The 13,123-nt window shown below is 36.4% G+C and overlaps 1 protein-coding gene and 1 pseudogene across 5 annotated transcripts; one reads left to right on the top strand and one right to left on the bottom strand.

The window, feature by feature from the left end:
* The first annotated feature begins 49 nt into the window (after positions 1 to 49).
* Positions 50 to 3,008, top strand: LOC306881258 (annotated as a pseudogene). Its single transcript has 11 exons — positions 50 to 74; positions 894 to 1,012; positions 1,188 to 1,290; positions 1,377 to 1,465; positions 1,578 to 1,727; positions 1,816 to 1,977; positions 2,061 to 2,130; positions 2,216 to 2,307; positions 2,393 to 2,537; positions 2,749 to 2,850; positions 2,961 to 3,008. The product of its transcript is annotated as an uncharacterized misc_RNA (transcript).
* A 511-nt stretch (positions 3,009 to 3,519) lies between these two features.
* On the bottom strand, positions 3,520 to 11,408 carry LOC306844012 (transcription factor PU.1-like). Of its 4 annotated transcripts, none has more exons than XM_079375823.1 (6): positions 11,043 to 11,402; positions 10,371 to 10,463; positions 10,193 to 10,274; positions 8,305 to 8,498; positions 4,996 to 5,164; positions 3,520 to 4,851 (listed from the first exon to the last, which is right to left on the bottom strand). In XM_079375823.1, exons 1-6 carry the CDS (start codon positions 11,082 to 11,084, stop codon positions 4,538 to 4,540), a joined length of 894 nt encoding a protein of 297 aa, XP_079231949.1. In that variant the 5' UTR covers positions 11,085 to 11,402; the 3' UTR covers positions 3,520 to 4,537. The 4 variants fall into 4 exon arrangements, with proteins under 4 accessions (XP_079231949.1, XP_079231950.1, XP_079231951.1 ...); XM_079375824.1 differs by having other exon boundaries at positions 10,193 to 10,271; positions 11,043 to 11,397; XM_079375825.1 differs by lacking the exon at positions 10,371 to 10,463 and having other exon boundaries at positions 11,043 to 11,408.
* Positions 11,409 to 13,123: the final 1,715 nt, after the last annotated feature.

Raw genomic sequence — 13,123 nt, forward strand, 5'->3', positions numbered from 1 at the left:
TGGAGAGCATATAGTCCTGGTGCATACAAAGGATGATAAATTCTGGGCTATGGATTCATCTTGCCCACATGAAGGTTAGTTGTAACTCTTGTCAGATACAAAGAACTATTGTGCATTATTATTTAGGCAAGGCAAGGCATGTGACTTTTCTTAGATGGACCGGTTTTGATTTTAGATTCAGTTTGTCATCTGACCATCACAGCTACTTAACTGTTAAGTTTTCATGCTTTCATATGGTTCCTTTTTCATTATAATTTATTTTTTGCCCTCCCATACAAAACAATATTATGCAAAACTTTGTATAGTTTGTGTAGTCTTTATTCCATTATCACCATCACCACCTTATTCTGACTTCCCTCACAAGCCTTGTTTGCACAGAGAGTTTTGAGGCTGATGAAACACAGGACAACGTTTTTGAACCAATGCTACTTGGCCACTTTCCCATTGAGAATGGGTAACAAATTTTTATCTGGATATTTTATATTGGACGTGGGCCCTATGTTTCACCTGGTTCCCCATTGATGGCAACATTGCCCAAATTATCAGTTGCCCTGTGTATCATCAGCCTGAGAGAACTCTTTCTAGATGGTTTGATGTAACTTCCACTTCCTAGGTGAAACATTAGTGATACATTAGACGTTTGCTTGGATATTGTTTAATATTTGCTTTATCTCTAATTAAGTGAAGACGATTTGTCTGCGATTATGAACACGATATTGTCAGTGAATTATGGTTCTGTGTAGTAATTCCCGCTCCATTTGAAAGCAGGTGATGGCGATTAACTACTAATCAAGAAACCGGTTTTACTGACTAGATACGCATGATAATCAAATTCGATTTAATTGCACAGCCCTAGTTTTAATATCTGAATATAATGATCCATTGCTTAACAGGGGGCCCACTTGAGCAAGGTGATATTGAGGATCTGGGCAATGGGAAACTGGCCCTGATTTGCCCATGGCATTACTGTGATTTCAGCCTTGAAACTGGTTCCTCTTCCACTGGACTGCAGGCAAGTTGTTATGATGGTCCAGGTTAAAGGAATAGTACACCCAAAAAATACAATTCTGTCCTTTACTCATCATTTACACACCCTGTACTTTAATTTCTGGGTGAACTGTACCTTTAACGTACAGTGATCAAACTGCTAGCATTGTTGAAGTGTTGCTTGATATTTTTGTCACCAGAACCAAGTGTATGATGTCCGTGTACTGGATGGAAAAGTCTATATAAATACCCAGAGATCACTGTCCCTCTATCCCATCCCAGCGACAAAAATAACCCACCAAGGTGAGCAATGACAGAATGCAAAAATATGAATTGTGAGCATGACATGTTATGGTACACAGTGCATGCTTTTGCTGGATTCTTTGCAGATAGTTTGCCCGTGGAAATAAATTCCTCTGAAAACACACTTTGCATGTGGGCCACCAGAATCCTTCACACAGGAAAAGGTTTGGAAATGTTCTTTAACATGTAGTGATTGACTAAACTGTATCATTCACCACATCTTAGTTTTATCAGACACTTTCTGATAGCCCAAAATAAATCGTTGTTTGTTTTTCTGTGTTGTGTAGGTTTCATTGACCAAGATAGTGCAAAAGAACTGGGACAGCGGAAAAATAACAGAGACTGGGGAGGCCAGCCCTCCCGCGCAGCCTAACAGAAAAGACAATCTGACTGTTGTGGAGCCTGGAAAAATCAAACGGGGCAAGGGTGGCACACTGGTAAAGTTTGTTTTGGTTAGACACTAGTTCTTTTGTAGAAAGCTAAAGAATAATTAGGTAAAAATAAAAATGGTTTCTGTTTCAACAGGCAAGTAGGACTGCACTCTGCACTGCTAATATAGAGCAGTGGGCAATAGACCTGTCCTGGGATGTGGTAGCAAGATTCTCCACATTTAGATTGAGCAATGGTGAGCCATTACCTCGCCAGCTCTTTGATGACTTTGTCAAAGTAGCAGGAGATGAAGCCAAGGTTTGTATCCATGTTTACATCTTTTATTTATTTTGGCTAAATGCTAACTAAGTAACTTTTTTTTATTCATTTGACATCTGCCGCATTATCAGTTAATAGAGCAAATAATTACGGAGCTTGGCAGCTTCTTTGGTGTTTTACCAGTACACAACGGTCAGTGTTTTCATGTTTGTTTGTTTTTGTCTTAACATAGGTGATGTTAGAGATTCAATATTAGTCTTTTTTTCTTTTCAAAAAGGTTTGTGGCAATTGGCAACAGATACATCTCATGATCTTTTGGCGAGGCTAGCTATACTATATAGCTATAGTGTACATAGTCCACGAGGCTAGGTAAAACACAGATTCTGTTATTTTCATGTACTGTATGTACCTGAAAATATAAATTTAGTTGTGTTTTTGCATGGTTTTTGCACAGAGGTTTAGATGTGCACCCTCAGACTCTGTCCCGCTTCGCTGCTCAGGGAGACACAAAAGTGTTGGAGGGGATTTATGCTGATGAGATCACACATGTGGCTGCAGGGCTGAGATGGTTCACATACATTTGCTCAAAAGAAGGACGAGTAAGAGATCTAACAACTATGTAACAGTACAATTAAAATGGTGTTTAAAAGTAAAGTATTTAATCATAAAATCAGGTTTTATTTTTTTTAAAACATATCTTTGCTACTGCAAATAGGCTTGAAATGCTTAGACAGTAGTCTGTTTCTTAACAAGAAAGTCTTAAGTCTGTTTCCTAGCTTGAAAGCTGTTTTTTTCCTCACTATATTTCAGGATGCCTTGAAAACGTTCCATGAATTGAAGTTGCATTTCAAAGGGTTTTTGGAGCCTCCATTCAACATAGAAGAAAGGAGGACAGCAGGGATGACAGAAGAGGTATACCTACCATTGTTGAATTTCTGCAAAATTATTCTATTTTTTTGTTATTATTTGTATGATTGCATAACTTAAATGATATTCTTTTTGATCAACCTCTTTACCTACAGTGGTATGTTCCTCTTGTCAAGCCCTCCAGCTTACAGAAGACCTCCTGACCTCCAGAAGACGACTGGATTTATTTTTATTCAAAAAGAGGAAACCTGTTTTGCATTCTGTAAAAAGGACTTTTAATGTGTGCTTGCTTGATCATCAGATGAACTCTAAGGGTAAAGAAATCTCAGAATGGATCTGTGAATCCAGGAATATGTGCATACATTTTTTTTTTCCCACAGTAACCACTATTTAATGGTTTCTTTAATTCTTGTGTAAGAAATGTAATGTAATCAATGAACTTTAATTTTATGATATTTTATTTAAATATATGAAAAGACAAACATTCTTAAATATTTCAGCAGTTCAGTGGTCTTGTTGACAGGGGGCGCTCAGAGGTTGTTTTTGCTTTCAGCTGAGGTGTTCTGTGTTCGGTGTGGTTTATGCTGCTGAGAAGTTGGTTTTTGAGTAGGTTTTCATATTTAGTTAGAGGGTATAATAGCATCATTTAAATTGTTTTAAACTTAATCCAAATGCAGAAAAGCATGCACATCCAAAAATAACAGATATGGCACATTCATGTTTAGGAATTTTTAATAGAATTAAACATTTTTAATAGAAAAACATGAAATCGGATTAAGTTTAAAACAAAATTGGCATACTGTTGATCCTAAAGGATGTCTGATGAAGGTATGTGGCCTGAAATTTCATGTGTTTGGTGAGAATACCATTAAAATTGGGAACAACAGTATGCTGACTTGGTTTTATATTCAATCAATCAATCAAAGTCATTAAGAGATCTGTATCAAATGCATAATGAATTATCACTCCACCTGTTGGGTCTGTTTTGTTCACTCAGATTTCCCCACAGCTTTTAGACTCTGATTCTTGTTATTTTAAAGGTTATATTTAAATGATTGCAATGAGTCATTACACTGCTGAGAAATTACCCTGAAATATGATACAGCCTTTGAAACAAATGGTTTACAGCAAATTCACTTTTTGTATTGACAATTAATGTTTATTTGTCATGGTTCTATAAAGATTTTTCATTTTCTTCAAATGTAATGTTTGAGATAAAGACAGTACAAACATGAACTGTGTGTGTGTGTGTGTGTGTGTGTGTTACCCAGACCTGACAGAGTTTTCCGTGCTGTGTGAGCCTGTGTCATTGGTTTTCACTTCTGCTTTTTGTATTTTTGTGATTTTTTTTCCATCATGCGTGGTGGTGAAGTTTGCAACTGTCTTTAACTCGAGAATAGCTTTTTGTCTAATTTATAAAAGCTACCCACTTTGGTCATTGTATCTGCTCTTTAAATGTGTCCTTTCCCCATATATGCACACTATACAGACGTGTAAATGTTGGTCCTGCATCACAAAAGCTACTGAAATTTAAAGGACTTAAAGTTACTTAATTAATGCAAAGGTGAATAATAAAAAAAGGAATGAAAAGTATAATCGTCAACTTTCAAACCATATGGTCAAAACTATGGTAAGAGTTCTGGTCCATTTGCTGTTTTCATAGAGGAAAAGAGATCTCTCTTGTTTTCTCCAAGTCTTTTTCTCCCTCTTTCTTGCTTTTTTATGCATAGGTTTACATGTAAATCTTCCTCTCTGTGTGGCTCTTTCCAAGTACCTCTCCACTGAACTGGTAGGTGAGTTTTTTCTTGATCTTCCTGACTTCTCCCGTCTTGCCATAGTTTCTCAGCGCCCTTGCCATCTTCTGGTAGGTCATTTTCTTGCGGTTTCCCTTCTGTACGCCCCAGCGGTGTGCTAAAGCCTCTTTGTGCTTGGAAGAGAACTGGAATGTTCCTTTTTCTCGGTCAACCCACCAGATGCTGTCCTTCATGTCACCATTTCGCAGAAGGTCCAGCAGGAACTGATACAAGCGAATTTTCTTCTTGTTACCTTGAAAAACAAAAGAAATGAACACCTACATCTAGATTCTAGAAGATCGCAAAAGTCAACAGGTTTGCTTCACTTATCCACTTTCCATAGATTGCTATGGTTGTGTCCCTATGAGGTGAGATTGGTCTTAGCTTTTGTCCTTACCGTGCTCTCCTCCTGTTGTTGATGTAATGTGGTCTCTCATACACTCCTCATCAGACACCTCTAATGGAGGACTGCGACTGCCAGGGTCATCGTCATCTGAGCTGCGCTGGAGAGGAGACGGCTGTACGCTGTGAGGGTAACACACAGGTGGCCGTGGCATATACGCCATCTGTGAAGACATAAAGTATATAATTATCAGAGAGCACATAGAAAAAATAGAGGTTCCAATTAGAATCAACTAATTAAATTGAATTCTATAGCTATGTAACATACTGGTGCCCAGGGATCAAAACTTGAAATGTACATCCTGACAAAAAATTACCAGTATATTATCTGTTTACAGACTTTTCTCCAGAAAAATATAGCAAACACAAACTCTACACTCTAAAAGAAAATGGTGCTATATAGTACTAAAAGTGGTTCTTGGCTCGTAATAATAGGGGAACCACTTTTGGTGCTATAGCACCATATCTTTAAAGGTGCTATACAGCACCTTTGTCAAATGGTGCTATGTAGAACCATAAGAGGTGCCATATTGCATTGTATTTGTTCAACAAAAATGGTGCTAAACAGCACCAACAGTGGTTCTTTGGCTCGTAAAGAACCTTTAAAGGAGCTTATCAGGTTCTTTGTACGGCAGTGGTGCTATATAGCACCTTAATCACCCCAAAGAACCACTGAAGAACCATACAGGAGCTTAAAAGGTTATCTGTATATGGTAGTGGTGCCAAAGAACTGCTGAAAAGCACCAAAATTTGGTGCTATACAGCACCAAAAGTGGTTCCCCTATGATTATGAGCCAAAGAACCACTTTTAGTGCTATATAGCACCATATTTTTTTAGAGTGTATACAGCGAGAACCATTTAAGAATCCTTATTTTAAAGGGGGGAATTCTCTCGATGTGAGGAAACCATGTCTGTGCAATCAGGTGGTTTGAAATGTGTCATCTGGAGATTTCAGCCTTGTTCAACATTAAGAAAGAGGAACTTTACATTTTTATATATTTCTTATATAACAGTGCAGTGAAACTTCAAGCTGCAGAATATTTGGTGTTTATTTGTTAACGGCAAGGGCATCTATAGAACACTGTGGATTAGTATGTATAGAGAGAGAGAAGAAGAAGGAACATGTTATGAAAGAATGAATTACAAATTAAGAAATGTATTTAAAAAGAACAAAACAAAACAAAAATCTCACTTTTTTCAGTTAAACCGCTTCACTGTAAAAAGCCTTTACAAAACCCCAAAGTGTCAAGGATAGCAGTTTCAATAAAGTGTGATCGAATGAAAAAATAATAAATAATAATTTTATGTGGATTTGTTACACCCTTATTTTGTACTGGGCCTCAGAAGTCAGATGGTCATTGTTGTGCATTTAGGCCCTTAAAGACGTGCCTGTTTTTAGAAAGTATATAATACTTACATCTGCAGTTAACACTTTTCAGCGTGATAAAGAGATACTCATCTACTCAGCCAAGAAAGCAACATTGCTCTTCTCAGATAGTTATATTTGTACATACAAGGCTTAAATGCAAAAAAAGCTGTCGTTGCTTAGGGTTTGAGGTTTAAATAACTAATCTACTGAATAACTGCTGCTGAATTCACAGAACAGCCCCTGTAGAAATTACCATGGTAGCTGCAGTTTCCGCCATAAATAACAGTTATTGTTTTGGCTTAGCATTAAAAATGTGGTTGCTTGGCATTAGTCTCACATCAAAGTAATATAAAAAAGAAAAAAAAAAAACAGTTTACACTGTTTGAAAGAGATCGCATGGTAATTTATTATGGTTTTAGTAGTAAACTTAAATTGTGGCAGAACTATGATTACCATGGTAAACCACTGCAGTCACGGTTTACAATATTTATGGCCAAGTAAATATGTAATAATTAATTTGGGTTAGGTTATGTTGTGTTAATGGTTCGTGGTTTGTGTTAATAAAACCTTTTTATTGTTACAAAGATTTATATTTCATTTGAACGTGATATTCATTAAAGAATTCTGAGAAAAATAAAAACCTATGGTTTCCACAAAAATATAAAGCAGCACAGCTGTTTTCAGCATTGATAATAAAAAGAAATGTTTCTTGAGCACTAAATCAGCATATAAGAATGACTTCTAAAGGATCATGTGACACTGACGACTGAAGTAATGGCCCCTGAAAAATCAGCTTTGCCATCATAGAAATAAATAGCATTTTAAAATATTATAAATTAGAAAATTATCATAATACTTCACAATATGAATTAAATAAATGTAGCCTTGGTGAGCATGAGAGACTTCCTTCAAAACCATCAAAATTATTATTTATGAAGTTAGAATTAAAAATAAATAAAATTCTTTTATTTTCTCTAAGCATCATGCACCGTCCAATGACTCTGAGCCCGTATGACAGGCAGTATAACAGTCTGATGAAGTCAGATCTCTGCTTCCTCCTACAAGGACGTCTACAAAGGAAAAGCTTTCTTTTGCGATAGACTTTATGGTTAGAGTCTGCCTTCAAGAAGAAGTCCAACCAAAGGAAGGGAAATCAATCACTGCGTTATGCAAAAGAGATCTTAAATGATCTCTTTCAAGAGGTTCTCTTTGATTTTCCACCCACAGAGCAGTCAGTATACACACATATCCTCTTTTTGTTCAAATATCAGCAAAAACTACACCAAAAGGTCAAGCAAACAGACGGGGCGGTGTAGAAAGTTTCTAGAATGTAGCTATTTTCCAATTAACTGCCTAAAACAAACTAATAAAGGTTTAAAATACCTTATAGTTTCTATAGAAATGCTAGCATCATGTCTTTTTGGCATGTTTGTGTGGGTGCAAAGTCCTGTTCTAACAGTCTTCAAGCTGTAACACTCATATGCTAGTGTCACAATAAAGAGTGGTTTTGTTTGTGTAAGTTCTGTGTAATGGCAGTTGATGAGTGTGCAGACTGCAGTTATGGTGACAGTGTTGAGTTTTGGTCAGGATAAGGTTTAGTTGAGCAATAGCTTGGGCACAGATGCTTTCAACAACCTCCTAACCAGCATCAACACCATCTTGTGTCACGAAGCACCAGATAAATTTAACCAAAAGTCATTGCACCCAGTTTTACAGAAATACAAGCAAGACTTCTCTGTTCTCAAATGTCTCCTGCACTGTTTTCAACAAAATGGTTATTCTCATTACTAATAATGTGACAGGAGCTCACACAGAACTTGTGTGGGGCCATCAAAACGTATAAGAAAGTGTTTGCACACGTAATGTGAAAGTGAAAGACATTAAAGTGATGTGGTATTTATTAGTAGGTGTTTAATACATAATGCGGGTCTCACCTGTGGAGGGGGCAGAGTGAGGTGATGCCCGGTCAGGCCTGGGTCGATAAAATGGCCCGACTCAACTTCTGGGAAGCGATGCACATTCGATGCATGTAGTGGCTGTACGCTCTGTAGCTCTGTGAAGTGGCTCTCCGGCAGGTTCTCGAAATCCACTGGATGGACATGATGTGTATTATAATCCCAAGCGTGATCTAGACAAGGACAGTGAAGTTGAAACGGAGGGTCAGCAGAAAGCATCTTTTAACAGGCAAAAGTAATATGACAATACGTCACATGCTCTTTGTCTAAGCTGGTACCAGCAACTGATAAATCAAGCATGCCACTTAATTCTGTCCGTCAATTCAATCGCATGCAAGAAATTACATTTACTTTCTCACTGTAAGCCCTGGGACTTTGAGTGTCGCCCTGTTTCCTGTTCACACCACCATTTCCTTTGCAGTTTTTGAATAGCCTCAAGCATGTTTAGTTTTTTATTGCCATTGTGTTTAACAGTTAGATTTTTTTATTTATCTGTTTTAAGTCTCATCGCATAGAAACAGAAAATAATCCACAGCAAGTTTTTTGTGCATCTGTTACTTAAATGTGTTTTCATTTTCCACAAACCATCACTGTAAGCAATCTGATTTCACGAAATTTAAATCCCACTAGTGTTCATAAAAGTTGTAGTCAAGCCGTATATAACATTTATTGCATTTTCTGGAGAAACATCAGTGTACATTCCTCCAGAAATAGCTCTTACATAAATTGTTTGACAAGTCTTGTGAAAAAGAAAAGGAAAATTTACTCGGCACTTCTTTGCTGCTGTATAACGAAACTCAGAACCGTTTTCAGTTTCCCTGTCATTTAACTTCTTCGAAAATCAACACATAGCTGTCTGACTAAATAACACAAAGGTCTAACCCAAAGGTCACCATAAACTGTATCAAAAAACGACTCCTTCAGTCCTATACAGCAACGAAATGCAATAACCACCCTCAGCCTCAAAGTCAGAAACTGCTGCTACTGTTTAACACATTTTTTCAGACGCCCACATAGCTAAATTGCTATATTGTCTCATTTTGGACAGAAGCCCTTGGGGACATTTGTCGTTCTACGTCTGTAGTTTTCTTGCCTGTCAGAAAGAGGCATCTGTTTCCTGCTTTGTGCTAGGTCACTCGCCCGGTTCCACTCGCTCGCTCTCCTAACGTCCCCTTACAGTTTAGTCCCAGCTGCCCCTGGGTGTGATTTTGATCCGTTAGCTTAATATAACAAGATGCTGGGCCTCTTTAGGTGTTATAACACTCTAAACACTCAAAGTGTTTTATTTCCTGGTGGTCAGTAATGTCTATGAAACTGATTATATATAACAAGACATCTTCAAAAATGCAGGCCATTTAGGCACTTTGCTTAACTGGTGTTGAAGGGGGGGAAACAAAATGAAAAAAAAAAAACATTCTGTGGTTAAGGAGAAATATTGAAGTTGTTCTGTTTAAATACATGTGTTCATCCAGTTAAATTAATTGTTGGTTTATAAATTTATTTGATGGGTTTTTAATGTTGACCATTGTTTGATGATTATGATTATTATTATTTGATTGATTATTTTTGAATGACTTTTATTTTGGTATCACATACCTGTTTATAATAATGACATTGGGAAGTGAATGAGCAAGAGTGGAGGCTCAGACACAACAGCTATCAACACCATTATTATTATTACAATTTTTTCTAACTTTGTCTAACTTTGGATAATAATTTAGTTGCATTATTTTATTATCAATTAACAGAAGCCATTTGTGGAATGTTGAATGAGTAAAATAAAACACACACCACCTTTTGACTGTGTGGATATCTTATAATTTTCAATTACAAGGAATAACGGATATTAAAAATAAAAAAAACTCACCATTCTGACTGTCGTCAATGATATACTGATACTCCATTGGTGGTCGATACATCTCTGATTCAAACATTTCCTCTGTTTGCTGCTAAGCAAATAGATAAGAGACAAAGGGTGATCAGTTTGAATGACTGGAGTCAATACTAAAATAATAATACACTGTACCATATAGGAAAAGCCTCACATCTTTGGTTAAAACTGCCCAGTAATCTTTTTGTACAGACGGTGTCTGTGACATCCAGCCAGTCCAGGTTACTCTCTCTCTACTCTCTTCTTTCTATGTAAAAATTATTATCATTATTATACATTTTGGAGAACACTTTATTTTTTGATTAATCATAGCCTGTTACAACAAACATACCATAACTACATGTTAGCTATAATTAAAGACATTTATTGATTAGTATTTTGTAATATCTAAACCCAAATGAATTAACTAAACTGTTAAAGGGTCTCTAATTGATCCACTACACATCAATAAAGATGTTTAGATCCAATACGAGTAGCTGAATCTCAACAGACTGACGTTTTGAAGTGGTTGGCACAACAATACATGCATATTGACACTAACTGTTTATATATATATATATATATATATATATATATATATATATATATATATATATATATATATACCAAAAAATTTACAAATCATGCTAAAGATATAAAAGACTGATGGATGTCAAACACAAATAGTACAAAAAAAAAAAGTTCCAGCTGTTCTTTCGGTTACTAATAAGTCCTCGCAGTGTCGTTTGACTCGCTGACAGCAATATAACAAAAAGTGCACTGTGTATGCATCTATTAACAGCAGCGGCACCATATTAGGACCATTTAGTGAATAAAAAATACTCACGGGTGGGATGATGTACCCCTCCATTCTGTACGAATGCAGCATGGGTTCCTCGCCGCCTGACACTCAATCTGCAACTCTGATGCTTTCTCAAGGGCTTTCAAAACTGTCCCCGTACCATTGCTCAACTCTGCTAAATTTCCTCTTACCAAATGAAACCAATGATCTAACTCGCGCACCTTATCACGCGAGGGGCCTCAAAGGTATCCAAAGGCCCAAAAAAGAAGCCAGCCAGAGATACACTGCAGAGGGCAAACTACCCTGGCAGTGGCCGTAGAAAAGGGACAGAGTCTCTGTTTGCTACTTCTTTATTTTTGGGGTGTGTGGGTAAGTGTGTGCGTATTCGCTGGAGGTTCCTGATTTTAGGGTAATGGCAGGTGGGGATTTTATCTTTGCAGTTAGAATAGGCGTAAAGTGTCACCTCCCCCAATGGCCAATCAGAGACAGCTCAGCTGACCACTCTTCTTCCTGTCCACCTCCATGGTGCTTGTTGTTCTATAGAAAGTCCTTAATGCGGGATGAAAATATACAAAAATTGGTGCCATTTTTGGAAATGTTATGTTTTATGTAAAAACTTTCCAGACTTTTCTTAATTAAAAAGGCTTCCTATTTTTTAGAGTATAGATGATTTTTGTTAGCTGAAACCATGAGTGAATAAAACAAATCTGAGGACAAATATATCATAGTCTTAAGTCGCTGGGGTATATTTGTAGCAATAGCCAAAAATGCATTGTGTGGGTCAAAATTATCCATTTTTCTTTTATGCCAAAAATCATTAGTATATTAAGTAAAGATCATGTTCCATTATGATATTTTGTAAATTTCTTACCGTAAATATATCAAAACTTCATTTGGACAATTTTAAAGGCGATTTTCTCAATATTTTGACTTTTTTGCACGCTCGGATTCCAGATTTTCAAATAGTTGTATCTCAGCAAATATCGTCCGATCCTAACAAACCATACATCAATGAAAAGTTTATTTTATCTTTCAGTTTATGTAATTTCGAAAAATTGACACTTGACTGATTTTGTGGTCCAGGGTCACAAATAAAAAATGAAGTCTACCCAATACACTTCAAATTAAATGAAGAGATTCATGAATAATCTTGGAGTCTGGGCTTCAGCCTCATCATGGCTGCAGACAGAGGACCTCCTAACAGATAAGATGGCTGATGGTATTGCATTTCCTATCTGCATCAGTACATGCTGGGCCAGGAGATACAATTAACATCCTGAATGACAATGATGAAACATCTATCTTTATCAAACTTTCCACCTGTCTCAAACCTTCTGTAAGCCTTTCTCCTGGTCATACAATTAACAATATTATTAAAATCACTTACGGAAGAGAAAGCTGCATACATAGACAGTTGACCTAGTCTACAGTGAATGCTTTGAAATAATCAAAAATATTCAGTGATCTGAATATGGTACATTGTATGAAATGCCATTTAGTCTCCTCATCTACTATACCACATGTCTAACTTATCACAAAGCTAAGCTGCAGCATGAAGATAAAGATAAAAATGTTAAATATAACAAAAGATTGTCCTTTTTTGCTTTTATCTCGGTGAGTGTTTGCATGCAGGCTTCTTCATTCTATATGCGGGATACTTTAAATATAAAAAGCACACACAATAGTCAGGCAAATCATAAAACTCTCCTAAAAAATGTTACTACATTAAAATTGATGTACTGAAGCTTGTAATCAAAAATGGAAAAAAAAAAAACACCTCAGAACTCTTCCTATTTTTTTAAGGTGATCCCAAATGACTTATTACTGATTTATTTACAATTATTAGACAGTATTAGTAAAAAAAATGATACTGTGGGGAAAAAATTATATAACCGCTAAACCCATAACAAACTGATTAATCAAACTGTAATATGAATTATCAAATTATATGTTTTGCCATAACTGTGTCTTTAAAAAACTGAGAAATGATTGCCAATCATCGTCTAGATGCAAACATGATCATCCTGTCAACTTGCTTGTAGTGACCTAAGATGACTACTGATATGCTGTTATCACACAGACACTTGCACTTATTATAATGACTGCACATTTTTTGCCTTCAAAAA

Source organism: Barbus barbus (assembly GCF_936440315.1).
Source record: "Barbus barbus genome assembly, chromosome: 2".
Classification (NCBI taxonomy): Eukaryota; Metazoa; Chordata; class Actinopteri; order Cypriniformes; family Cyprinidae; genus Barbus; species Barbus barbus.